This window comes from Motacilla alba, chromosome 19 (assembly GCF_015832195.1).
Source record: "Motacilla alba alba isolate MOTALB_02 chromosome 19, Motacilla_alba_V1.0_pri, whole genome shotgun sequence".
In the NCBI taxonomy this organism is placed as follows: Eukaryota; Metazoa; Chordata; class Aves; order Passeriformes; family Motacillidae; genus Motacilla; species Motacilla alba.
The window spans coordinates 8,394,422-8,421,673 of NC_052034.1; the positions used below are offsets into that span (position 1 = coordinate 8,394,422).

General features: G+C 42.5%; 1 protein-coding gene across 2 annotated transcripts in view; it reads right to left on the reverse strand.

Moving 5' to 3' along the window:
* The window catches only part of CASTOR2 (cytosolic arginine sensor for mTORC1 subunit 2), a 129,123-nt gene extending 113,191 nt beyond the window's left edge, over positions 1 to 15,932 (reverse strand). Inside the window, exon 1 of one of the 2 annotated variants that reach the window (XM_038158437.1) lies at positions 15,725 to 15,932. In XM_038158437.1, coding sequence (XP_038014365.1) covers positions 15,725 to 15,837 — 113 coding nt within the window. In that variant the 5' untranslated portion in view covers positions 15,838 to 15,932. The remainder of the gene's footprint in view (positions 1 to 15,724) is intronic. The other variant, XM_038158439.1, reaches the window with a different exon arrangement.
* Positions 15,933 to 27,252: the final 11,320 nt, after the last annotated feature.

Consider the following 27,252-nt stretch of genomic DNA (forward strand, 5'->3'; position numbering starts at 1 on the left):
ACTCAAAGGCTCCTTCAGTGCTGGCAGCTCAGAACTCACAAATAACCCCTCAGTAAGAAGGCAGAATGCATTCAGCATGATATAAGGCCTCCTGGGATCAGGACTCAAAACAGCTTCCTTCTCCTTCTGGTTCTTCTACAGCTCCCTGCATGGCTCTGGGTAAATCATACTGTCCTCCTGTGCCTAAATTCTACATTTGTCTAAGAAGGATAATCACTCTTCACTACTAAAGAGGGGCATTCTCAAGCTACACTTACTAGTGATTGACAGGAACCCAGGTACTACGGAAAAGCACCATAAAAAAATCACCCCTCTGCCAAAAATGCTTTATGAAAACCAAATGTTCCTTAAAAAGCAGGTTTAAGATTCAGCTCCCTAGTAGTTGCCACAAAAAACCCCCCACAATTTAACATAAGCTATATCTATCTAAAAATATCCCAACACAATTTGACAATGTCCTTTCAACCAGACATTAAAAAAAAAAAACAAAACCTACAGGCACAATTACATATGACAAAGATAATGACAAAACAAGAAAAGAAAAAAGGTAGGCAATATTGTTCCTTCTAGTTTAAAAAAAATTATAGTGCACTCAGTTTGCTGGTTAATAGGTGATGTGATGGGTTCTTAGTTCATCTTGGAATAATTTAAGAACAGAATGATTAGCAGTGTATGATGACAGTGATCACTAGCTGGTTCCTGGGGAGCTGATAAGTTATTAAGCCAAACAATGGGTTGCTATTATGAGCAAGTCAGTGCACTAACTGTAATTTCCTTGAAAGCTGAGTGGTGCATGATTATACTTGTCCACTCAAGACTGCCTGCTGGCAGCTCCACATTCTGCTATTGTTCTGAACTGTACCGTCTTCCCAGCGCCCAGGATACAGCCACAGAAAAATGTATTCTTTATATTCAGGCTTCATTGTGGCAGCTGTTGTCTGAAGGATAGTGGAAGAGAGACATTCTCTGTCCTGAAGCATGACTATTAGAGCTCCTAAAAACATGTGGTTTTATTTATCAGCAGGAGCTACCTCTACTTTCTAGCTGAGGCAATTTCCATTTCAAGAGAAGTCTGACTTTGGAATGACACATGTATACAGCTACAGACATATTGTACACATGTTCATATATATATGTGTGTTTATTTGTATTAAATGCCACACATACATATGAACTACATTCCTGGTGGTTTTCTTTGTGAGTTTCAGGAAGACTGCTGTTACTACTGGAAGCTCGTATGGACATCTTCAACTCACATTGCTCCTCAAGGTACAAGGAGAGACAGCAGAAAACACCTCCATTAATGGGCCTACTAAAATGTGGAAGAAAAAAAACACAAAAGAAAGCAGCAGCTGGAAAACAAGGACTTCAAAGTGCCTAACACACACACATGGACTGAAAACATGGCCTTCATCTGTCCTCCTAGAAAGGGGTAGTCCTAGTGGTGAAGACTGTGCAGGATGTGGAAAACAAGAGCGAGGCGCTACTGGAGACCGGCTGAGCGAGATGGGTAAGAGTCCTGGGTTGCCTAAATGATGCTTGTATCCCAAACCATCTGTTCTGTTTATGCTGGATTTTAAGTTTTATACCTTTAAGACTGGTTCTGAGAATAAAAGGGGGGAGAGAAGAAGGACAGATTGTTTTCAGAAACTGCACTTGCTCCCCTGCATTCCTTCTGGACTGTACTGTCTGCAGCACAGACAGATAGTGCAGATAGTGGGACAGAGCTCTCCTTTGCTTTTTAGTTAGGTTTTTTTTAGCTAGCTGAGGCAGTGAAGTTCCCTGGACTGTGGCTTTTCTATTTCTTGGAACTGTTCAAGCCTGCTCTGGACTGAAAACCCAGAAGAACACCGGGAGCTCACACCTGTGGCCCACCAGGGCCAGGACGTGGCATTTTCCAGCGCTGGAGGGACCGATGAGAGACTGAGCAAGCTGAGCTATCTCCCATGACAAGAACTTTCTGAATTTGCCATCTCTTCAGAACAGCAAGGTTCTAGAGTTTAATATTGTTCATGTTCATGAATGCTTTGCCTGTTAAATAAACAGGCAAATAAACGTTTTTTTCCACTTTTTCTCCAAGGAAATATTTTTCTGAACCAGTTGAATCTGCTTTCTACAGGACCCTCTTTAGAGGTTTTTCTCCCAAATTTGCCCTAAACCAGGACAGTAAGGCACTCACTCACCTTCCTATGTGCCTCAGTTTTGTCCTCTGCAAAGCAAGGCAGCAGCCTCTGCCCGGCTCCCAGAGGTGCAGCTGGCACACGCTGTGCTGGGTGACCCTGGAGCATCGGGGGGCAGGGACTGCAGGGAGCACTGCTGAGAAAGCACAGGGGCCAGATGCTGCTGGAGACATGGAGTGAAGCCAGCCCACCTGGCCATGAGAAGAGAGAAGAACAGAGATCCCCATTTTTGATACTCTATACTAATTCTCAGAAATATATCTTCACTCTTGCCCACACGAGCAGCCACACTAAGCCTTTCCTTCCCTTTGGTGCATTCTTACTTTACTCCTGTCCTGAATGTTACCAGCTAGTCTGAGCAGGAGGCAAAATTTTTAAAGCCCTTAAGCATCTCCCCCTCACACAGCAACAGCCGTTTTGGAGTCCAAGCCCTGTTGACTTCCAATGAGCCTTGGGGTACCCAAGTGCTTGTTTTTTTTAATGGGACTTAGGTGATTCTGAAAGTATTGTCATGTACCTCCCATTGATTTGATATAAAGTGAACTTTTAAGTGGAAAGAAAACCTGACAATGAGAAGATCTGACAAGTGCTTAAAAGGTAAGTCCTCATTAATTTTAAACTTTGCTTTATGTAAGGCTCACTTAAGGAGCAGATGAAATTCTTTCAACGTCCTTTTTTGCTGTGCTGATCCTGCAAGGAATATATAACCAGGAGTATGTTTTAACAGGCCTAGGAAACAGTATGAGTACCACTCTATTTTGAATCCAGGAACTGCTCCTGTTACTGAATTTTTTCAAACCCAAGTGAAAGGGAAAAATGATTACTGTAAAAATACAAAGTGCGAAAATGTAATCTTCAAAGTGGGATACTAGTAACACATATAGATAAAGCCTCCCCCCAATAGTTTTGAAGAAAGATTAACGCCATTACTTGTCACAAACCTCATACCCATATAAATAAATAGTTTTTCTCCTTACAATATCTAATCATTGGACCATTCATTCTCCTGAGCAAAGAAAGGTTAACAAGTCAATCACTTCCACTCCAACTCTGAATTAACCAGCCCATAGCCACACTACTCCAACTGTGAGTCTGTACCATAAACATAAACAAAATGTAGGGGGTCTGATGTTTGGTTTTTTTTCTCTCCTGAACTTGGAACACACACAAGTTAACAGCAACTTCCAAAACACTGGAGATGGAAACTGTTGAATCAGAGACAGGAATTTCATCAACTGCTTTGCCATGATGTTCCAAGTACATCCAAAGTTATCCAGCCAACAGAGGCTGCTCCTAAAGGTAAATCCTTTATGACAGATTTTACATAGTGTGGCCATCCACTCATCTCTAAGAAAAGCACATGGTTATGGTAGTAAGAAATCTCAAAAAGAGATAAACAGCAGTAACTTGCCATGGAAGGCTATAAAAAATGGATTAACAGCCAATCATGTACCAGTTTTAAGCCTCAATGCTTCTGTAAACATAGAAGAAAATTAATTTCAAACATATGCTCATGGACATCTTGGACACAAACTCTACATGAAACATATAACTTACACATGCACATATTATTTAGCATTTCTGGCTTAGTTCTTTTTTTTTTTTTTTTTTCCTGCCACCAATTGTTAGGTCGTTATCACCTTTATATGAGATATCCATTCAAAATACACTGCTTCACAAGATCATTAAAAGCCAATAGGCAACTATATTGTTTCGGGACTATTTCATATTTAAATCATTGCCTAAAATTACAATTCAAACACCATCTGAATGAACAAAGCCATTCAAATGGGTACAGAGCACATAAATTTACATCTACATTAATCATTCTGGCCTGATTTCACACTCCTGTGCAAACAAGAAGTATTTCTGGCTTGTCACAGCATAAGAGCTACCAGGGGATAGCTCAGTGATTTCAGGCAACCTCTTGCCTTATAAACTTACCCTTCCTCAGACATGAGGCTTTCCCTACACACAGACACAGAGCACTTGTCCTGGGATCAAACCTCAGTAGTCCCTGGAATACAGCACTGGGATGGGTAATGTGATAAGGCTTAAAGCCAACAGCATGACTGTATGTACAGGAATTGTAAGAACCACTCAGAAATGCTTGGAGTAACTTGATAGCAATAGGGAGAGTACAGAGAAAACACTTCCCTATAGTGAGGCTCCACCACATGACCGCTCTCACAGTGGAATTTCAGAAACTGCATAATAACCAAAGCACCACATTTACTGCAGGGCATGCAGCACACAATACTGCACTTAAAGTCAAACTAAGTCACATCTGGACTTCATGTCATTCTAATACTTTCCCTTACTCAGGTCAAGGACACAAATGAAACTTCTATGTAGAGGGTTTGGGTAGAAGTAGCTTCATTAGCCTTGTGCATCTATTCAATATTATTACAAATTGTAATTAAGTTGTCTGCACCAGCACAGAAGCCAGTACATGTCCTTTCCCAAGGCAAGCTTTGCTCTTACCAAGCTATAGAATTTTTTGGCACCTACTTTGTTGCAGTTAGTTTTTCAGAGTTTAAAGGCAATAAGCACTCTCACCTGAAATGCTCACAAAGCAGCACAAAGGACTAACGAACTACTGCAGCAAACAGTCTCATTCATACCAACAGTTCTCTCCATAACCAGGAGGCTGCACAGTTTCACTTTTAAGTTTAAAAAACACTTTGTTGTGCTGAGATGAGACATCAAATCACACATTATAATGCTGTGTCAAAGTAATGCCAAATGGAGCAAAGCATTACAATGTCAACGAGGTCAACAACATGTTAGCCCAGCAGAGAGCAAAGCTCCATGCATGGCTTTAAGCACAAGATCCCAATGGACAAAATCCTGAGCAAGCTGCTTGAGCAGCCTTTGCCTTGAGCTGGGGGGTTGGGCTACCTGATCTTCAGAGATCCTGACCTCACCCATTCTGTGAAGATTTGCTATTTTCTAAGTTTGTGACAATGTACCAGGCTTGGACTGAAAACTGCACAAAAAGCTTGAGGCTCCACTGTTGCATTAACCCTCAGTCCCACATGAGGCTCCTGGGCAGTCATGAGCCATCCATGCTCATTCCCAAGGCCGGCTCTGGCCTTTATCATCTCCCTTCATCCTTCTCCCCATTAAACCATAAAGCCTGCTCTGGTCAAACCAAATTCTTGCTTACTTTTCTGTGTTTGGCTAACATCGAACTGATGTAGCACATTAGTTTCTGGCAGTCATCAAAATGTAGTTACACTGTATGCCAGGCATACTGACAAGAAAACAATCACTGAAAAACAGAATTTGTGTTAAAAATGATGCTCTGTTCCTTAGGATTCCAGTCGTTCTGCACATCTGTACCTTGTCTGCAATGCAGGTAACTTCATCCATTTTATTTTCTATAATGAAGCATTGATTTTGTTTGCAAAAAATGGCTATAACCACTCTACATTGCTGGCACTTCACCCGAAGAAAAATCTCTTAACAAACATAATCTATGTCAATTTGTGACCACTTAATTCGTAAGATGGAACCATTGCAAAGCCCATAGTCCCACCACTCACAGCAGAAAACCACCCACTAACTAGACTCACCTGCAGGAAGCTCAAGAGAGACCGAGCCACAAGGGTGTGGTTTCACACCTCGCTGGCTCAGCAGATGCAAACCAAATACACACAACAGAACTCTGCCTAGTTTACAAAAATGCCAAATGGGTAATAACATGCAACTCAAAACACATCATCTCAGTACATCATAAATTACCTGAAATCTATCCCCACAGCAGTGAAAGTGAAACACCACCCTTCTGCAACCAAGTAGTTTGAATATGAGAACAATTAAGAGCACAATTTTATTTTAACATTAGCTCATCTGATATAAAGATACCTGAAATCAAAAAATTTTTGCAGAGACAATATTATCTTAGGTGTGAGATAATTTAAACACTTATCAAAATATGTTTGCTGCTCCAAACTCCAAAGTAAATTAAACACGTCAGCTGAGGAGAAGTCACTGACAAAGCCACTGTAACCAGTCCACTTATCCAATACACCAGATTTTGACAGCATATTATCTTCCACAAGATGGGTGAACATTTCCCTCATTTCAAATTACTCAGTTTAGTTCAAAATGATCACTAGTTAATTCCAGGTTGGGAAACAAATTAGGAACTGAAAAGGCAAGTAAACTTAAGTTTTCTTCTTCCAGTCTGCAAATAAGAAGTAGGTGTGGAAGGCTGAGACCTCCCAGCTCCAATGTCCTGCCAAGCACAGTCTCAAGTCACCACTGGCTTCATTTGTTTAGCACAGGTCATGTTACACTGCTTAGTTATAAACACAAAATAAGCTGAGATTTTTTTTTCCTAAATACTTCGCACATTTAATACTGCGGAGTAGTTTAAAAAGAGCAAATGAAAATGTTTGCTTTCCATGTTACAAACTCCGATTTCCACCCAAAAGCAGATTGAAAAAGATCACAACTGAAAGACTAATCATGATAAATCATCCATCATTTTCAAAAAAGCACAAAAATAAAGACTGAGTAAATCTATGTAAATGTATACAGTTGCTTAGATGCATGCAGAGTATATCCTTCTCAGTATTAAGAGCTACGTTTTTTTCTTCCTGCCAAGAATACATTTATTTGCAAGTGAGTGCCTTAGAGGTTATCAAGGGAAAAAAGTCAATCTTTCTTTAGGACAAGAAATAAAAGCTACAAATGTTAAGCAAGATTAACATGGGCCATTTCAGTCAAGGTCTAAGACTTATCAACTTCAACCAACTCACCCTGTAAAAACATGCATGGCATAAGAAAGGGCTGAATACCGATCTTTTAACCATAGAACTAAGATAAATATTCAGATATTGCTAAAACCAGTGCATATCATTACTCAGATTCTCTTCATGCAACATTCTTAAAAAGTCTGAACAGAAAAAGTCAGGGAGAGTCACACATACATTTTTAACTGTTCCACCCATGTTGAAACTTGTAAATGTTCCCCTCTCAGGTTCAGAAATTCCCCCAGTATCAACTTTTAAAGTTAATCTATTTGAATACTTTGCACAAGACTTAAAGGTTGCATTTTACTCTTAAATAGGCACACCTTATGCCATCTCTAGTATCCTCTATAATAAGAACACTAATACTTCACAGGAAAAGAAGATGAACTTCTCCTTCACAGTTACATCTCAGTGAAACATACATTCACACTCCTGAGAGGATTTGGTTCCTACTTTATAAACAATTTGTATTGAAAAAATTTGGGTCAAGGACAGCTTACCGTCAATAACAGCCTACATCTCTCTACAATTACTGGCCAATAAGTAGCACAAGTATCTTAAAAACATTTATTCCATCACAGTACCAAACAATAGCTGGACCACAAAATTTTGAAAAAATCACTTTGTCTACCCAGGCATCCCCACAAAAGCGTACCTCAGAGGTCCCTAAAGGAAGAGTGAATGGTTTTCTGCCACCAAGCAAACTTGCCACTTCTCTCTTCCACATGCCAACTCTGTGCCTAACAGCAGCTCTGGTATCTGCTGGGAGATCTAGTATCTCTGGTATTACTGCTGGGAGCTTCCTAAAGCAGGCTAGAGATCAGAAGTAGGCTTTTTATTTTAATCTCTAGTAAGCCACACTTAACAGACCAAAGTAAGGTTGTTCTGGTTGGTGAGAAAGTTTAGGCATTCACTGCATTTCTCTGGATGTGAAAATAAAACATTAACAACCAGTACATCATGTTTATTAGACATCAGACCACAAAAATGAGATCAGATTCTCTACGTCAATGATCAGCAGAGTAAAACTTTGTGTAGTACACCTGGGAGTAACAAGGCCTTGTATAATCATGGAACTGGCTTAATCAGTCTTCATTTCTTTTGTGCCATAATAGAATATTTTGTTGTTTTCTTTCTTAACAAATATATCTTATCTACACAAAACTCAGCTGAGTTGAGGGTGCAGAGAAGAGATCTTTTTACTTTGAAATGCTAACAGCAGCTCAGAGACTTTACTCCACTGATTCTGAACTATAATGAACGAAGCTATTTCCTCACATTCGTGCTGGACAATTCTTCCTTCACCAGCCTTCAGTTACCATCAGATCAGAGCTGGAGTTTAGTCTTGAGTTGGCAGCAAACAAAAGAACAAATCCATACTGCTTCTAGTGAGAAAAGAAATTGGAGCCTTTATCCAAATATATCAAAACTCTAACATGCAGGATGACTAAGAAGATGTGTGTTGGATAAATGAGGAGGTGGGCTAAACAGAATTAAAAAAAAATCAACAGAAAGACATGTTTATAGAGAATGACCAAGGCATTGTCAAAGAATTCAGCTATCAAATAGAGATTTAAGTTATTTATTATAATTTAAGCTATAATTCAGTAGAGGTGTAGACTGTGGATTCAAACTATTGTGTTAATGAACAATTCAGCTGCTACTTCTAGATGACATATGCACAGTATTCATACTTTCCCATAACACTGGCTCTACTGCTGAAGTACACCAGTACCAGCTTGCAGGAAGAGCCATCTAGCTGATAAAAGTCAGATTTTTAATTTAAATACTGACTTTCTCCTCAAAGTAATAAAAAAACCCATCTATCTGAGGGGATCTTTAATGAGTTACATGGCAAAAGAGGAGTATTTTTTCCTCTTTTCTATTTCTCAGCTCAACATGAGTGGGGCACCATTTATTTATTTTTTTTTTTACATAACTGATGTTGTACCTTATCCACAGGTGATGCATCTCATCTATGTGACAGCTTTCCCAATGAACCAAAACATGGGAAATAAGAATAAACAACTATCCCACTACAAACCACAGGCAAATATCTATTTATTTTGAAAGAACAATATCTAAATCAACATTACTCCAGCACACAGTGCTGCCCGGCATTACACTCTGGGTTTGATCCAGTACTTCAATTCCACCTTTTGAATCTCATTTAGTTTCTAAGCATTCCTGTCAGTTTCTGACTTGGCATCAGCCTCAGCCTGATGGGACCACATGGTAGGTTGAGGACTGACTGCGTGACAGAACTGCTGGGCAAAGAAAGAGAAAATCAGGCAGTGCCCCACTGGTAAGCCATGTGCCAGAAGCAGAAAATAAAGGGAAAAAATAACATTTGTAGATAAACAGTAAGAGACCACCAGGAAGGAATCCTGTTCCTTCCAAGGTTTTACATGTTAAAACACTGCAGAATGCTCTCATAGCCCAGCAGCAGCTGAAACACCCAGCAGCCTTGAACACAAACTGATGACATCCACAATTAAAGAGCTTATATACTTCCTTATCCCAAACAAGTAAATTCTGTTGTCTCCACCTACTCAGTTAGCTGATTCTCACTAGCTCTACTCGACCTGAACATCCACCAGCAAGTTCAGCACTGTACATGCCCATGGTGACACAAACAGGGCAGCAGAGTGCTCTGGGGAAGGGCAGGCAGGCAGCTTCAGCCATGAGGCTTCCCATCACTGCAGCCTCCTGTGGTGTCTGGACATCAGCACTCACTCCTTCTGTAACAGATGGTCACCAAATCACACTGAAAAAGAAGTCCCCACACCTCAGATATCACACACATATCCACATGCCCAGAAAATAAAATATTCAAGGCATTTGGGAGTTTTTTCCACAACAAAAGGAAATATGAGCAACACGTTTTAGATGAGTAGATACGATCTCATAACTGGCAAAAGCCTTTACTCAGTGGTCTTCCTAGGATGCACAGGATGGCAGGAGCCACGAGAGACCAAAAAAACAAAAAAAACCAAAAATGTTTCAATGATAGGAGTAACTTGCCTTTGACAGTTAATCACCCAGTGCTGCAGGCCGATCTGTTTCTCATATAAGGCCATAAACAACATGTGTTTGTCTGAGTTCATACCAAAGGAAACAGACTGCTGATCTCAATGTCCTCAGATGATGCGTGGATACATTTTAAGCACTTGTTTGTCCTATTATATTCTGAAATCCAAAATAGACCTTTTATTACAGTATCTCCAATTTCAGGACACCTATACAGTAAACAAGTGATCAGGGAATGAGAAACATTTATATTAATAGCAACAGCACACTGTTCATAAGTAGAGGTGTCAATTATTACTAAGCAAAATGGACAGATTACCAAAAATACCACCACAAACTTAAAGACAACAAACCTAGTTTTATTTTTTGCTCAAAACCCAAACAAAATCCAACTTATTCTGCACATTTTATCCCCATTCACTTCTTGCTACATTTTTATTGGAATTAATATTTTTAAGGACCTCTCCACACTAAGAATACCTTCTGCCTTCAAGCATCCCATTGTAGTGGGATCACTACATCCCATCTAGCTTGTCTAGGAAGCATCCCATTCACATGGACAGCCATCTGTGTGTACTGCCAAACCTGTAAGCCTGCAAATTGTCTGTAATTCTGGGTCAAGTCACCAATATACATAAACTGGAGCATCTTGAAAAAGAACCCAGAGTGACAGATGCCTTTGGAATGGCTGCATTGAAACATTTCAGGTGACTAAGGTCTCATCCTTTACATATGCAGAAATTTTTCCTTCTCTTCAGCATTGAGAAATAATGATCATCTCAAAACAAAAAGTATCAAAAACCCTCAGCGATTTAAAAATTTGTGACGCTAGATACATGACCTACAATTAGGTCATTTAAACACCCAGCCCAGTGAGCAAAATAACTGCTCAACATTATTCTGTTTATAATTTAATAGCTTTACAATTTAAATAATACCTTTATCCCTCAACCACTTCACTGCTTACCACCAAATCTTCATATTAGGTACTGGAAGAGACAGGAAAGATAATTTGTTAGCATTGACTCCAGATGTTCAGGGGTATACTGAAGCATTACCCAGAAATCGGGCTAACTACATGACACAGACCCGGTGCTTGGAAGAACCCTGACCCCACTTTATTCTCACATATTTTTATATACTCTCCAAAGACAAGGGTAGGTTCACCTTCCTATTATGTACAGCATGCACTGGTGGCTCAATGCATGCATTATCCCAAACTGTCCTCCATTCAGATCTTACTCCTACGCACTAAAAGGAATCACAGAATTTGCTGAGTTGGAAGGGACCCACAAGGATCATTGAGTCCAACTCCTGGCCCAGCACAGCACCATCCCTAAGAGTCACACCATGTACCTGAGTGTTGGCCAAACACTCCTGGAGCTCTGTCAGCCTTGGTGCTGTGACCACTGCCCTGGGGAGCCTGTTCAGTGCCCAGCCACCCTCTGGGGGAAGAACCTGCTTCTAACATCCAACCTTAACCCCCCGACACAGCTTCAGGCCATTCCCTCAGGTGCCGTCACTGCCACACCAAGCAGGGATCGGTGTCTGCCCCTCCTGTTCCCCTCACAGGGAGCTGCAGACTGCAATGAGTCCCCTCAGTCTCCTCTTCTGCAGCTGGCCAGGCCCAGCGCCCTCAGCAGCTCCTCACACGGCTTCCCCTCACGGCCTTCACTGCCCTCGTGGCCTCCTGGGCGCTCTCTCTGGCGGTTCAGGATCTTCTCCCCCTGCGGTGCCCAAAGCTGCGCACCACACTCGAGGTGAGGCCCCCAGAGCAGAGCAGGACAATCCCTCCCTGGCCCCGCTGGCAATTCTGGGCCTGCAGCCCCAGGACAGGGATGGCCCTGCTGGCTCCAGGGCGCTGCTGGCTCGGATCCCGCTGGCCACCAGCCAGGAGCCCCAGGTCCCTTTGTGTGCTGCTGCTTCCCAGCATCTCCTTCCCCAGGCTGGACCCACACCCAGGGCTGCCCCAACCCAGGCGCAGAATCCAGAACTTTTCCTTGTTGGATGCAGTTATAAAGTATTTTGCAATTAGGGGGGGTAAAAAAAAAAAATCAAGACTGGAATGTAGCAGAACAGTATTTGTATCAAGTCCTCAAGCAGGTTACTTGTGGCACCTCTCCCAGCAGCATGAGACAGTTTAACCAAGGAAGTAGAGACACTTAACTTCGGTGTGAGGGAAGCTGCTCATTTTGCAGCACACAGGGAGATGAGGGCAGGAGTTTTTAGATGAGCACAGCTCTCTGCTCCAGAGAACTAGCATTTACAGAGGCACATACAAAAGAAAAATAATGCAATGGTGAAGCCACACACAATTGTAATATTTACATGCATAAACACACTGCACAACTTCTGAATAGGTGAGAATCCTTGACACCAAGGAACATTCAAGCCAGACACAGAGATGCAATATGGTGAGCTGGAAGGGCCTCACAAAGTATCAAGTCCAACTCCTAGGTGAGTGCCTAGTATGAGGGCTGAATCCCCAACCCTGGTGCTATTAGCACCATGCCCTAATCAACAAAACCAAAAAACCCACCAGAATGGTGATGGCAGCAACAGCAAAAACATTAGACACATGCAAATCTTCAGCACGCCACTAAAGAAAATATGGATCACTCCTCCACTGGGGTGCCTGGCAGAGCCTGCTGAAATCAGTAGGCCTGCACTGACAAAAGCAGAACACCAAGAGCACAGTCCTCTGTGTAACTGCTTAGCAGTTCCACTATTATTTATTCCTAGATGACCTCTCTTAATGCAACTTTGCACAAAATACCTCATGCCTAACTTAAAGTTATGATTAAGAGTATTTTTCTTTTAGCTCAGTTCAGCCCACTATTGCATTCTCGGCTGGTCTCACCTCTTCACCATGTTAGCTGCTGTCTTGCTTCTGGCCATCAGAATAGTCCCAAAACTGTTGTTCTCTGTACCAGAAAATATTGCTATTGTAACAGAAGCTAAATTAAAACACTTGTGTCATGAACAAGGGCAAGAGTGTGAGAGCATGGCAAAAGGCCAAGTAAAAAGGGAGATTTGTTACTTTTCCTTCCCAAGAGGATTAAGAAAAATGTGCAAGATGAAAAAAAAAACCTGTTCCAGCCCTTTTCCCTGATGTATGACAACATGAAAGAGACCCTCCAAATCACTTCTCACAGGAGGCTATGTAAAAACCCTAGTTTCTTGCATGACTAACATTAGAATACTGATGATGTCATTGTCACCCCTTTGGATCACATCTATCCTACAAATCATTATTTCTTACTGGCAGCCTTGCAGCATGAGTAAAACTCTGTTTAAAGTCTCACTGGGAAAAATGTATGCGATGTAGTGACTGGTATCTTTGCTATCTCTTTAGAAAAGATTAGCAGGGATGTGGACCACCTCCCTCTTTCACTCCCCTGAGGGGTTCTTTGCACATGGGGTGTGTGGGACAGGAGATTGGTCTTGCACACCTATAAAAAGTTGTTGACTTTTGAGCATATTCACTTTTTTAAGGAGGAGGAAAGAGAAACAGTGGGGTCATAAATCTATAGAGTTACATCTCCCAGAGACCCTCATCTTTCTTATACACCTGATGTTGATCAGAGAAGATCCGTGGGGCAGGGACCTTGATTGCCACAGGGCATGCAAAAACACTCAGGAGAAAGCGTTTCAGTGCTGTCAGTTGTCTCAAGAATGACACAAACAAGCTTTCCCTGCATGTCTACTGTCTGCAAAAAATAACAAAATTAACAAAAGGGAAATAAAGAGAAGTTTCCCATGCCAACAAATCATTCCACAAACATCTGTTGTTCCTGATCAGTGAGAGTCCATGGAAGGTAAGGAAAGACTGATATTCAGGGTATATATGTCAAAAGACAACACAGCAATACAGAGAGGCAATACAAAACCGTCAGGTGCTGCATCCAAATGCTGGACAAGGTATCAAACCCCAAAGGGGTTATCTTACTGCCCTGACCCTTTCACAGCTCTCTAACATTGAAAATGTGAAATGTAATGAGAAACAAAAAGACAACAGGACCATCCCTGAAGTTTAAAAAATAAAAATAAAAAAATAATTAAAAAATCCCAAACAAATAGTAAAAGCCCCAAGAAACTCCAGTCTATGCGTTAAGACTGACAGATTAAAGACTTCATTGTTGACAGTAAAAGTGACATTTTAAGCATGGGAGAGGAAGTAACAAGACCTTCAAAAAATCAGCAGCAACTTTCAATTACAATGAAACAACACATAAAAATAGAAGCTTAAGACTGAGGACCCTTTAATGCCCTATGGAGTATTCAGGGACAGCAGTAAACAAGGTGCTGATATACTTTACACTGCAAACAATGTTAGTGGAAAGCCAAATAGGACAAGCCCGAAATCAGAGTGAAATTTCAAGGCATGAAGTTTGAGATAAAGGGCTGTAATCAAATTACACCACAAATGGGTCCATTCATCTGTAAGCATTTAAACAGAGAGCATTGAATTACAGTTTGAAATAAAACAAATTAATTTGCTTTCTATTTCTTAAATATCTATTCATTATTTTCTTACTGCCAAAGAAAATTTCCCACCTTAATACAAGAATAAATGTTGGGAGAAAACTGAAATACTAATTATCAGGCAGGAAAAACAAGAAGAGTTTGAATTGTGCTATTTACATTCCCATTCCTCTTTCTGAATAGCGTGAAGTCAACAAACTAAGTGAAGACAGAAGAATCTGCAATTGCAATTCAAGTTGTTTTGTGCAAAAGGCCTAGCACCTTACGTACATCCAATAAACTGGCCACAGTATTTTCCTTCCTCCCCCTAAATAAAAAAAAATAATTCTCACAGTGCCTTCAGTGCCTTCCACTATGTTCTTCTTTTTCCTGAAAGCTATCACAATCCAAACCACTTAACAGCACAATATTTAAGTGCGGGGCATGCACGGCCCCTCGTCCTCCCCCAGTTTGGCAGCGCTGGAAAAGCACCTTTTAAACAAACCCGCCTGCGGAGGACCCGCTCTTTTTGTAAGCGCTGCAAGGAACAACAATCCGGGAGGGGGGGGGACAAAAAAAACCCCAAACCCAACAAAAACAGAGAGAGCCAGAGAGGAAAAAACCCACCACCACCACTCCTCCTGGGGCTGCTGTTGTTGCCTTTGTTGTCCGGCGGGCGCCCCGAGGCTGCGGCCGGCCCGGCCGGGCCCCCCGGCCCCCACCTGCTCCCATTCATCGGCCGGGCAGCGAGCAGGAGGCGCACAGGGGCTGCCCTAAAGCTGCACGGGGACACCCTGAACTCCAGCGCTGATCCTCAGCACCATCTCCCAGTCCTGGGATGGGGGGTGTGCGTAGGGAAGACGCAGGTGTTCTCATCACCCCCCCAAAATCCCTGCCCTCTGGCGAGGAGGGTGCACCCCTCACCCAGCAGCCTGACTCCTGGCAAGGAGGGTGCCATCACCCACCCCAGCACCCTGCCCCTTGGCAGGAAGGAGGGTGACCCCCACCCCAACGCTGTCCCCTCGCAAGGAGGGGTGTCCTCCATCCCAGGACCCTGCTTTATTTTTTTTCCCCCCCAAGGAGGAGAGCACCCATCAACCCACCCCCTTTCCAAGGAGGTTGCCCTGCTCACTTGCAAGGCAGATGCCCCCCACTCCAGCCCCTCGGAGAGAAGGAGGGTGCCCTGCCAGCACCCAGTCCCCTCGCAGCAAGGGGGATACGCCCCCAACTCTGTCCCCTCGCAAGGAGGACACCCCCCTCCCCCGCTGCCCCATCCCCAGCACCTACCTCGTCTTAGAGGACAGGAAAGCAAGTTTGATTAATCCATAGGTAAACAACTGGATGCTCTCCTTGGCTATGCTGGCCACTCTGAGCCTGTGCTCTAGGATGTGCAGTTCCATCTTTTCCTCTTTCTCATTTGTAGTTCATCTATCCCTGGGGTTTATGTTGTGTTTTTGAATGGGGAGGGGGAGGGGGGCTGTTATTGTCGGTGCCTTCTTTTTCTTTTTTTTTTTTTTTTTTTCTTTTTCTCCTCCCCGCTTCCGTCTGTCCCTTCCCAGCTCCGGGGGCAGGAGCAGGGGATGAGGGAGCAGAGGGTGCAAAAGTTGGAGCGGCGGGGAGGCCGGCGGGGCGCGGAGCGGAGCAGCGGAGCCCGGAGTGCCGAGCAGCTGGTGCTCGCTGGAACAAACAACTTGCCACTCAAGCCCGGCCCGGCGCGCATGCGCCGCGCCCCGCGGCATGCCGGGACATGGAGTCCGCGCCGCCGCGGCCGCCCCGCCCCTGAGGGCGCCCGCCCGGCCCCACACCCCACCCGCTCTCAGGGGCGGCTTCGACCGGTCACTAAAAAAACATAAAGCATTAAAGCGAGAATCAGCGCTGCTATGGGTGTTGTTTTGGTTTGTTTCATTTTTTTTTTGTTCTTATCGGCTTGCTGGAAAATCTTTCACAGCCCAAAAACTAGCAGGAAGGAGAACTTTAGAGGTTTCATTAACAGCAGGGAAATACTCATATCGTTCCTTGTTCATTCCTTCGTGTGGCAGATGGGAAATCCTTGTGTATTTCACTGTGCAGCAAAAATAATGTGGGAAAAACCCGTTCACTTCGCTTGTGAGTGTTACAGAGGTGATACAGAGCTGTCAAGAGCATAAAGCCGGCCCTGTGTGTGTTGCAATGCTGGGAGGGTGAGCGGCCCGTTTGTCCCCATTCTTGCCCCACTCTCAGCACCAGGGGCTGAATGGAGGCAGCAGGGGATGGGCCTCAAACCAGTCTCACACATGGCATTGCCCCGGGGTGCCCCAGGGAGCGCGAGCACCTCTGCACTGCCCCGGACACCATGCTGACCAACAGCAGTTAAATTCAGCCTCGGGGTATTCATAAAAACAGGGCTTAGGCAATCAAACTGGTTCAGGTTCTGTACAAGGGTCCCTCTGACTTCAGATCACGCTGATTCTGCCATGAACACACCAGCAGCACCTAGTCGCTACGGCCCTTTTCACCAAAATATTTCAAATAAGCTTTATGAAGGCCATCAAGAGAAACTTTTCTGTTCTACACAGGGAAACTGAGTCATGGCATGTGTCCAAGGGCCCAAGATGAGAGCTCAGCCAGCCAAGCCCTGCTCCAAGTGACTCCTCTCCACTACAGAGCAAGAAGAGCTTCTGCAGTTTTAAGTTTTTAGGGTTTGTTGTGTTACAGAAATCCCTTGTCGGAGACAAGCTTCAAAAACTAGGATTTCCAAGCCCATTCTGTTCTGTTAATTTCCATGGGATGGTTGTATTTTTCCCCTGGACATGTCTGTTCTTCCTCTGTCTGTGGCCATACTCCTGAAAGGCTGTCTTAATTTTGTCCTATCCAAAAAAAGGAAAAACTTGAAATTTGAGGCATTCATATTGATAGTTTGTCAAAATCATTTAGAGGAAATGCAACCAACATAAAGTATCAAATCTCTACTTCATTTTTTAAAAGTCTTAAAAAAACTAGTTTTCCTTCATGGCCTCACAGTTCCGATGACTCTAGGCATTGCATTTTATGAAGCTGAAGAGGATTTTTAATCTGCTTCCTCTGCCAGTTGAAGGTCTTGGACTTCAAAGCTCTGAATGTGTCGGTGCCAGCTACAAAAAATGCCTGCAACTGCATCTACAAATCACAGAGATATGTACCTGTGTTCCTCTGAGACAATGCAGACCACAGAGTCCAGAAGGAAGCAGCCAGGGACAAAATACACACACACCATCTTGGTTGCTGGGATCTTCCAGAGGAAATCAGACAAACGTAGCCTGAATAGTTTCTAGGAAATGCTGCAAAACTTTCCTCTTTTGAGAGATCTTTCAGTTGTAGTCAGAACACCATTCACAACATCAACTATTCCCCTTCCCACATAGAAAAAAATATGTTGCCCCCCAGCAGAGCTTTCTCAACCCAGAGAGTCCAGGAAGGCCACCAGGGATTATGCTATTACAGATTAATTACCACAGAAAATGCTTACATGGAACAATGAGAAAGTTAGAACAGACCCAAAGGTAAAATCAGTGGGAACCTTTTGAACAAGCAACTCATCAGAGACTTTGTTCTGCCTGCAGGGAAGGAGAAAAGGAGGCCCTGAGTTAGTCATCTGTATTTACTAAAAAAAAAAAAGAAGCATTAAGCAAACAAGCAAAAAAAAAAAAAAAAAAAAAAAAAATTCCCACCCCCCAAGCCCACAAAACACAAAAATACCTCTTCATTTTGTGAGTTTACATCTGGTGCTCTCCAAAATTGCAATGTCTTTCCTGGGTCTATTCAGCTTCCACAGTTTTCCAAGTCTTCCAAAGAAGGCCTAAAGGCCTTTGGCCTAGAAACTCTGACCTCATGGCTACTGTGAACCTTCACACAGCTGACTGTAGGAAGCATTAGGAAAATATAAAGCCCTACCAACACTCAATGAAATTTTCTACACATGAAAAATATGTCTAGCTCAGCACAGGCAAATTTTTCAAGAGCAGGCAACCTGGCAATTAGCCAAAATACTAATAAAGGCCCCCTCCTCCAGCTGACATTAGTATTCAAATCTCTCTCTCCCTTGTTGGCAGGTACATCTGGGAGATTCTATGCAGGAAGCAGCCTAGAATGTGTTGTTAGTATACATAACATACTGTAATATTTTTTGATTACTGCAATTTCAAGTTTGCCATATTTTTGCAGCTTGGGAGGACTCAGTTGGCCCAGGCCAGGCACGGAGCAAGGACCTGTTGTGCAAGATGATGTAACTGCCCATTTTTACTAAAACCAAAACTCATTCCTGCCCACGCAGCTTGCAGTGTCAGTTACCACAGCGCATGCTGGGCAGGCAGAGCTCAGGAATGGGGAGCTTGGACAAGAACACAGGCAGAGGAGATAGCAGCAAAACAAATCTCACCAGGCTCTTTGAGTCATCTCCTGCCTGGATTGTGAGCATAAGTCATAAGTAGATGAGACTTCTAAGTGCTCCGGGTCAGATACCACCCATAACCCTAAGCAGAATTTGGGGTTGAAGCTTTGAGGCCAGAGGTGGTGGGGTTTCTCCAGTAAAAAATAGAGACTGTACTTGGACCAACAGGAACTTCTTAGATATCCTTCCTTCAGCTTATGGTCCCAAGGACCTTCTAACTGATGAGTAGTGCAAGAGCCATCTCCTGCTTGCCCTGGAGCACTGTTTATCTGGAGGTAAGGTACTCAGAAGGAACGGATTATTTTATGAAAACTTGAGCTCAAAGAGATGGGCTGCCTTTTTGCCTTGAGCATTTCCCTCAGTGCCAGCCAAGGTACAGTTCACCAACAGACTCTGCTCTTCTGAGTCTGAATTTTTTCTGAGCAAAATTTCCCATAAAGTACACTGAAGTTCACCACCGAATAGTCTGCATGCAATTTGCATTGAAACCACACTGAAACACTCAATAACAATCAGCTTTGGTAAATAGAAATTGAAAATATGTAGAAATAGTTTAGGTGAAAGGAATGCAATTATGCACTGTGACGAACAGTTCATGAAGGTCAGCACTGCACACAGAGGAAAAATAAAGGAGAATTATGTCATCATGTTTTATGCAGTTACTACAAACTACAGCAGATATTTCAGTATTATTTAATTTAGATGGTGGAAATTGTTCTTAAATAATTTGTAGTCTTTTCTGATATAATGAAAAAGCCCAAAATTACTTTATTTAGTTCTCAAAGATGAAGTTATGGTAGCCTTTTCCACATGGAATTTAACATGCAGTATCTAACTTTTTGGCAATTAAAACTCATTTTTAAAAATATAATTTAGATTAAATTATCTTTTGTAATTTGTATGACGTTGCACTGCTGCAAATCTGACATTGTTGTTGGTAGAATTATGCTCTACTTTCAAAAAGATCTGAAGTTCAACAGCATCTTGACCTCTGACTAGAGCTTGTAACAGCTGCTAAGACCTAAAAATAGTAGATAATAAAAGCCTAATGTGAATGATGTAATGGCAGTACCCTGGATAAATATGCCCAAGGCAAGATGAATCCAGTGTCACAGTTGTTTGTACTAGCATTTGCTTTTCTTCAGTACACAGAGCATATTAAGTTCTTAGCACATCTGTAGCTCTGGTGTGAAATCAGGGTCAGCGTGCATTTCTGGGGTCCCTTTCAGACCCAGCACATAAGGGATACAGCAATTTGTTCCAGCTCCTCAGCTGTACTTTTGAGTGCAGACTCTGTTTAAAGGTTTGAGAACTGGAGGTACCTTCAGGTCAGTTGCTGATTTTGACCAAAAGGGAAGCCACAACATTTCTTAGCAGCCTCAACCAGTTTGCTCTGAGATGGAAGTTACTAAGTAACTATAATTATCTGGGAACTCCTTGCTGAAGTTAAACAGGCCTTTTCGACCCAGGGATGGCAGTGCTTCTTTAGGCAAACAGGTAAACAAAGGCACAGAAAAGCAGGCAATGATCCCAGGTCACACCATTAGTTATTATCATTTTGGAAGTACAATTCATAGGCCACTGCTTGATCATGAGGCCCCTACAAGGTTGTCTGAAGCAGACAGACAAGATGGGTTTACAAGCTGCTCATACTTCAGTGGCAGTTAATCTCTTAAGGCAAAAAAATCAGTTCTTTAAGAACAATCATGTGTAATATATTAAAATGAAAATAAAAATTAAAAAAGGGGGAGGGGAAAGCTTCTCAAATGATAGTTTCTGAGCTTGCTTATGGAAAAATACTCATTTATTAAAAAGAGTGATTTATCAGTCTAATTTCTTTCTAGCAACCAGAGACCTTTCAAAACTTGATTGCAGTTAATATTCCAGTGTTTACAAGCATTTTATTCAACTATCAAATAAGATAATAAGGACTATAATTTACTGTTGAGGTACAAAGTGGGCTGAGCAGGTAGCAGGGTTGAGGATGAGACTGTGCTGTGCTTCATCTCCTCGGAGAGGCCAAGTCCTGCAGGAGAGCTGGGGTGGGGCACAGCAGTCAAAGAATGTGCAGACACAGCTCTGCCTGTGCACAAAGCCACATTACCCCTAACCTGAACAGCACCAGAGAGCTCCATTAAACATTCACACGCCAGCTTGCAAATGGAGATTGTCCAATTAAACAGCTTGGTCAGGGAAGACAAAATGTTACAACTGCCCCACCTATGTTCTATGCTTTGGTGATGCCTCACAATTCCTGCCCTAGAAGAACGGAAAACAATGGGACTCCCAGTTCTGGCCTGGGGAAAGGAAGCTTTGGCACTTGTAATCAGTGTCACGTAGCCACTGGATAGAAGGGGTGAAATTGCATGTACCTGTCATGTGTAGCTGGACATAGCAACTCCCAGGCGCAGGACTCACCAACCACAAAGTACCTTGCCAAAACTCATATACCATAAAGTGGCAGGTTTGTACTGTCCCCCTCTAAGGTAAGCAACATTTACTCAACTTTAGCCTGTGAGAAGCCAAGCATAAATATCTGGTCTTGGTATTTTTATTCAATTCCTCATTCTCTTAACTGATGTCTGGCTCGCCCCTATCTTGGAGGTTACTTGGGTACAGCCGCTCCTATGAAGCCCTCATTTTCATTTAACACCTAGATGCATTAAGAAGTTGAACCTTGACTTTGCTGGAAACATTCAAAGTCTAGAAGGTAAAATGTGAGTAACAGAAGGAGGAAAAGTAATATTTGTGTTGCTGAGCTAAAACATCACATGAGATAGAAGCTGGTGGTTTCCTAGCTAAGATGCTGATCCCACTGGTTTGTTGATCAGGTGAGCTACTTACACCTTTTTGCTGCAATAAGCATTATTGAAACAGACCCAGTCCAGCTCATTATCTCTGCCCAATTCCACATGAAGTTACTAAGGTCATGTCCACTTTATGAATGCTGACAATCATTGTTGATACAAAACTGAGAAAGCCTGGCTCAGGATGTGGGAAAGACAACTTCACAGCTACTAGGAGGTGTTAAAGATGACCTCATCTTCTCATTTATTTCTGATACTGAAATAAGCAGTTGAAGAAAATACTCCCCCCCCCTCCCAGCCCCAGACTGCCAGCCTCCTGAAGATCAACACATCTGCAAATACATTCTGCAAACCTCAGGGAAGAAAGCCAGATTGCAGCCTGCCTTATCTCTTCTGACTGGCTGAATGTATTTCAGGCCTCAAGCATCACATGACTGTACATAACATATGAATACAATAAATAACATGGCTTTTATAACAGATCAGCAGGGATCAGCAGTGTTGAACAAACACCCTTATTTGCAAAAGCACCTTCCCAGCCCGTGAAGCAGGTGACCTTGTCTCCCAAGGGTTACAGTGCAGAGTTAATGATCCACAAATTAAGGATTTGAAATTTATCCACAGCTCCCCTCTTAACTGCACCATTTTGCACCAATTTAAATAAACACTGTCACTGCTCTATAGAAACCCAGTGCTGTGAGAGAGGCCAGAGTTCAGGAGGCAGTGGACAGTGCATTTTCTGCAAGAAGGCGTCTGCTGGTGGGGACAAGATTTCATGAGAAAGCTTAGATCAGTATCTTGTTCAATGGCCTTTGTTGTACCTCCCACTGAAGAACACAGTGCATATCTCACCGTCTACTATGTGACCAGGTAGAGCTCCACAGTGGCCTGAGGACTCCTAAAGAGCAGTCCAATCTGTAAACCATTAGTATGTTCCAGAAACAGGTTTATACACACTGGAAAGATCTGATTGTACAGGACAGAATCCTTTCTGCTCTGCTGGATCACGGGATTCACAAGATTTATTTCTGCATGAAATGCCATATGGAAAAATCCCCTGTATATGGAAAAACCCCCTTGCCTCTTGTATTCTCAATAAACTACATCCCATATCTCAATGGTGAGAAGGCCTTATTTGCCCAAATATTTATAGAGTAACCTTATGTGCACAGAAGGCAGTACACTTCTGACCAGACTACGCTTCTTTTACAACTGGTGTAGCTAAGTTGAGTTCACAGGGTCTTGTCATTGCTACTTGAAGACCCCCTGAATCTGCTGGTCAATATAACCTCTGGATAAATCCTGTGGACTTTTGACTTTATTGGCCTGGAACACCATGCTCTTTCCTCTCTAGGGAGTTTTTGGCTGTGGCAGTGCATTTACTGCTGTTGAAACTGGCTTTAGAAGCTGCAGCCTGCCCTAAGAGACTAATTCCTACACATTTGCTGCGCTAGTCAAAGCTTTTGTCTGTCCACAGGACTGACAGGGAGCTCCTGTGGTAGAAGTTCAACAAAGAGGACAAAACAGAGTATTTTAAATCCACTCTATGGCCTGCCCTCTTTAGGAGAAGCTGAGGCAAGCAGGCAGGAATCACAGTAAGGCAAGGTGGCTTTGCTTGGACAAAGTAGGGCCTGTTGGTCATTTGTCAGTAAAAGACAGCCAGCCTGAGCCAGCATGTCCTGGTCTGTCTTGGCAGAAGTTCTAACAGGGAAGCAGCCTAATCTGTCTAACCACCTCCATTTCCTCCAGCACTTTATCAACATCCATTCCCTCCTGTTTGTCTTCAGCAGGGCCTTTTTTAGATTATTGCTTTGATACAAATGAGCTCTCCTGCAGTGATTTAGAAGATAAAGCCCAGTTCTCATAGTTTCTCACACGGGGTCTTCCTTTAAATATCTCAACCCTTTTGATTCCAGACAGCAAATTCCAGCAAATACTTGAAAATACTCTCCTCCTCTTGCCTGTCTTACCAGCACAAAGTTTTTAACCTATTGTTATCCCTTGAAAATAGGCTACAGCAGCATGCACAAGTGTTCTCATGCACTTCATGAAGTTTAATAGTAGACACAGACCAATACCAAAATGAAAGATATACTAAAGAGACATTGAAACAACTAAACAGTTAGGAAATGTACACATATTTGCCTACACCACACCCACTTCTGTAACACTTGGGAATCATGTATGATAGTTTCAGATTCCAATTTGCAAGTGCAAGAATCCTAGAAATGCCATATCTATCGACAGGGTACCTCTGCAGAGAACTAGAAATGTTTTCACTTCTTCACATTGTGTGTTCCACCATGGTGACATAGGAATACTTTACACTTGGACAATACTCCATATTTGTAGGTTCATAGTTGCTGCAAGGGAAGAGTTGCTGAATGAACATGAGGAGTTGCTGAATGAACATTGCTGCATGAGATGCAGCAATGAACATAATGAGCTGTAGAACTGGACCATCTTGCCTTGAATCCTGTTTCACACAGTAACTCATGGCAGAACATAAGAACAGAACATTTTTGTAGCCCCTCCTGCCACACCCACTCTAGAGTCTAACGTGTAGAAAAGCTCACATTCTTTTAAACCACTCAGTCTTTATTTTAAGAGCAAAATTTTAGTAGTAATAATCTGAGTGCCCTGAAGAACTAAAGATGAATTGAAGAACAAAGTCTGTTAGACAGCAGGGGAAAAAGCACTGAAATATTTTAAAATGGAACATTACAAACACTGAAAACACTATAAAGAAGTGGGACAGCAAGACACACAGGGAAGCAGGTAGAAGGAGGCAGAGTCAACTGCATTTATCTGTGTAGAGAGTTTGCTTTATAAGAAACAGTTCACTGCTAGGTTAACATGGCTTTCCTCTGCCACTGGCCACAATAAAAAGCAACAGCAACAACATGAAGAATCCCAGCTTTAGGGATCAAAGAAGAAATTCAGGCACACTGTTTTTTAATATGGTCACACATATCCCCTTTACAACTATTTTCTCTCCCTCTGTTATAACTGCTTATATCTTTGTCTTGAGAGCTGAGAGGTTTGACTAGTGCTTATAAAACTGGCTGTTTTCAAGGTCCCGTTACTGCCTCTATCAGCCAGCATGTAACACACTTCTTTACACCCAGAGTCACTTTTCAAATCTCAGTTTTGATTACTTCAAGGCTGTGTTTCACGTTATGCTGTTATTTATTTTAATGAACTCTGCCTACTCTATCATTTGGTTCAAACTAGGAGATCTTTGGAGCTGTTATGCTGCACACAAATACGGGATGATACAGCAAAGTAACCTAAATGGAATGAGGCCAAACAACATGTAATCATGTCTAACAAGGAGGGAGGGGAGAAAGTGCAGAGGGGGATGGGTGGGGAGAAGTGAGATGCACTAAATACTGTATGAAGAAAATCCATGCTTCTTACTGTACATAAGGCCTGGCAAATAAACAGGAGGTCAGCTCTGGCTGAAAGGGAAGAGGAGGATCTGGCAATCAGGTGGATGGACAGTGAAAGGAATTTACTGCATTGGCAACTGATGTTTTTTCTAGTGGCCTGTTTTCACAAGGGGGCAAACATAATTCTAGAGAAAAACCTCTGCAAGAAATTGTTCTTAATTATTTTTTGCATTGCTGTTCATGACTTGCAGAATGCAGAAAAGGAAAAAAAAGTAGAGAATTACACCAAGAAGAGAGTCTCCATGGAGAGTCTCCATGTAGTCTCCATCTACCTGCTTCCCAATATGCTTGTTACCTGAAGACTAAGCCTTCTCAGTTCTTTGCACTAACTAGAGTCTTCTTTACCTCTCTTCCCATTAAACTCATATTAATTTCTTATCTTTAAGTGGAGTGAGTAGGCAGTCATTTTATTATGTGCTTCTTGAGCAGAGCTTGAAATGGGATAAACTTCTGAGGCAGAAATAACACAAAATTTGTTTCCATGTTTGCAGAACAAATAGATGAATTGAAGAGAAAGCAATATAGTCACAAGAATATTTCACTGCCTAGGCTAAATAACAGAAAGGTCTCTGCACTGGAGTAATTTGTCCCAAGGGGAAATGATAATGGAATAAATACTACACAGTATTTGTTTAACTCAGGAACATGCAAAGAGAAAGAAGAGCAGGAGATGATGAAGCCTAAGGAAGAGCTGAAGCCCAAGAGGTTTTTACTCCTTCCTCATAACCAGCCATAGTCATGGAAGCACTTTATCTTGTTCTTGGAATTCTTGGACATGAACCTCTAACTAAGCATACCAGAACTCCCCCTACTGAGGAGCCTTCACAACCACAACTGAATACTTGGGGAATATCTTTGGCAAAAAAATTCTCCATTGGAAACGCTGATTTGTTGAAAACAAACCTTTCTGTGGAAAACTGTCATCTTAACAAAATATTAGCTGGAAGATGTTCCTCTGTTCACAGTGCAATTGCTTGGCAAGACCAGGCAGATCCAGCATCCATTCTGGGGTCCTTCTATACCAGCCACACACTGACTGACAGACAGACAGACAGACAGACTGACAGACAGACAGACAAGCACAGCCCAGAAAGGGCAGCCTCTTTAGTGCAGAAGGCCAGATTTGGAAGAAGTGTTTGAACCTGGCCCTCCCACTGCACTACTGCTATAGTGGAAGGGAATTGGTTCCTATCACAATCTCTTTCTCCAAAAGGTAGGCTTAGGCACTTTGTTCTTCTTTTTCAAGAAGAGAACAAACAAAAGACAAAATCACCAAACTTTTCATAAAACAGCACTCTGTTTCCACTCTCTAGTTTTAACACAAATTATATAATTGCACTCACACTAGGGATTGATAATTATTTTGGCTAAAGAAAACTAAACAATGACAAAACCTTGTAAGCCTTGTGATAGCACATTTAGAAAGATTAAGATTGAAAGTCTTTAGAAAGATAAAATGAGAGACCCTCCATTGCTCTCTACCCCCCTAGCCTGAGACTGGATCTCCTTGCATGCAACACTTTGTTGTCAGCACTGTTTCAACAAATCAGTGGAACAAGGTACAAGCTGGGCTTCCTGACTGGGGAAACAGTGTTTTCTGATGATGTTTAAGAGCCCTAAAAGTCTGCCTAAAAGTGCCAGATATGCCTTTTAAATTATGCGACTACAGTAAGATTTTGTTTCCAATAATCTAACTGCAGGAAATTTTTTCTTTTAAGCCAGAGGGAAGGCAGAAAGGCTCTTTCTGGTTCTTGAATCTTTCTATGCTGTCGCAAGCAACTGCATTGTTTGAATCCTTTCCCAAAGATCTCAGACCCTGTATATGCCAAGGACTTTTAAAACACAGCTCAGCTGCTTGGCAGATTCTTAGTGAGCTCAACCTGGGTTTGTTCTTGCTCATGGCTGCACGGGAGCTGCTGCTGTTGGGGCCCAGGGCTGAGGAGCTCAGTGTACTGCACTGTGGTACCTTGCTCAAGGCAGGTAATGCATGTTTCACTGTAGTTGTCCTGGGTCTGAAAAGAGCTGTGCCTCTCCCTGATTCTGTATTTCCAAGGCAGCATCCTCATCTAGCTTCAAGTCCCTATGAAACTTAGACAAAAAACAAATGAAAGAATTACCTTTTGAATATATATATATATATGAATATATATG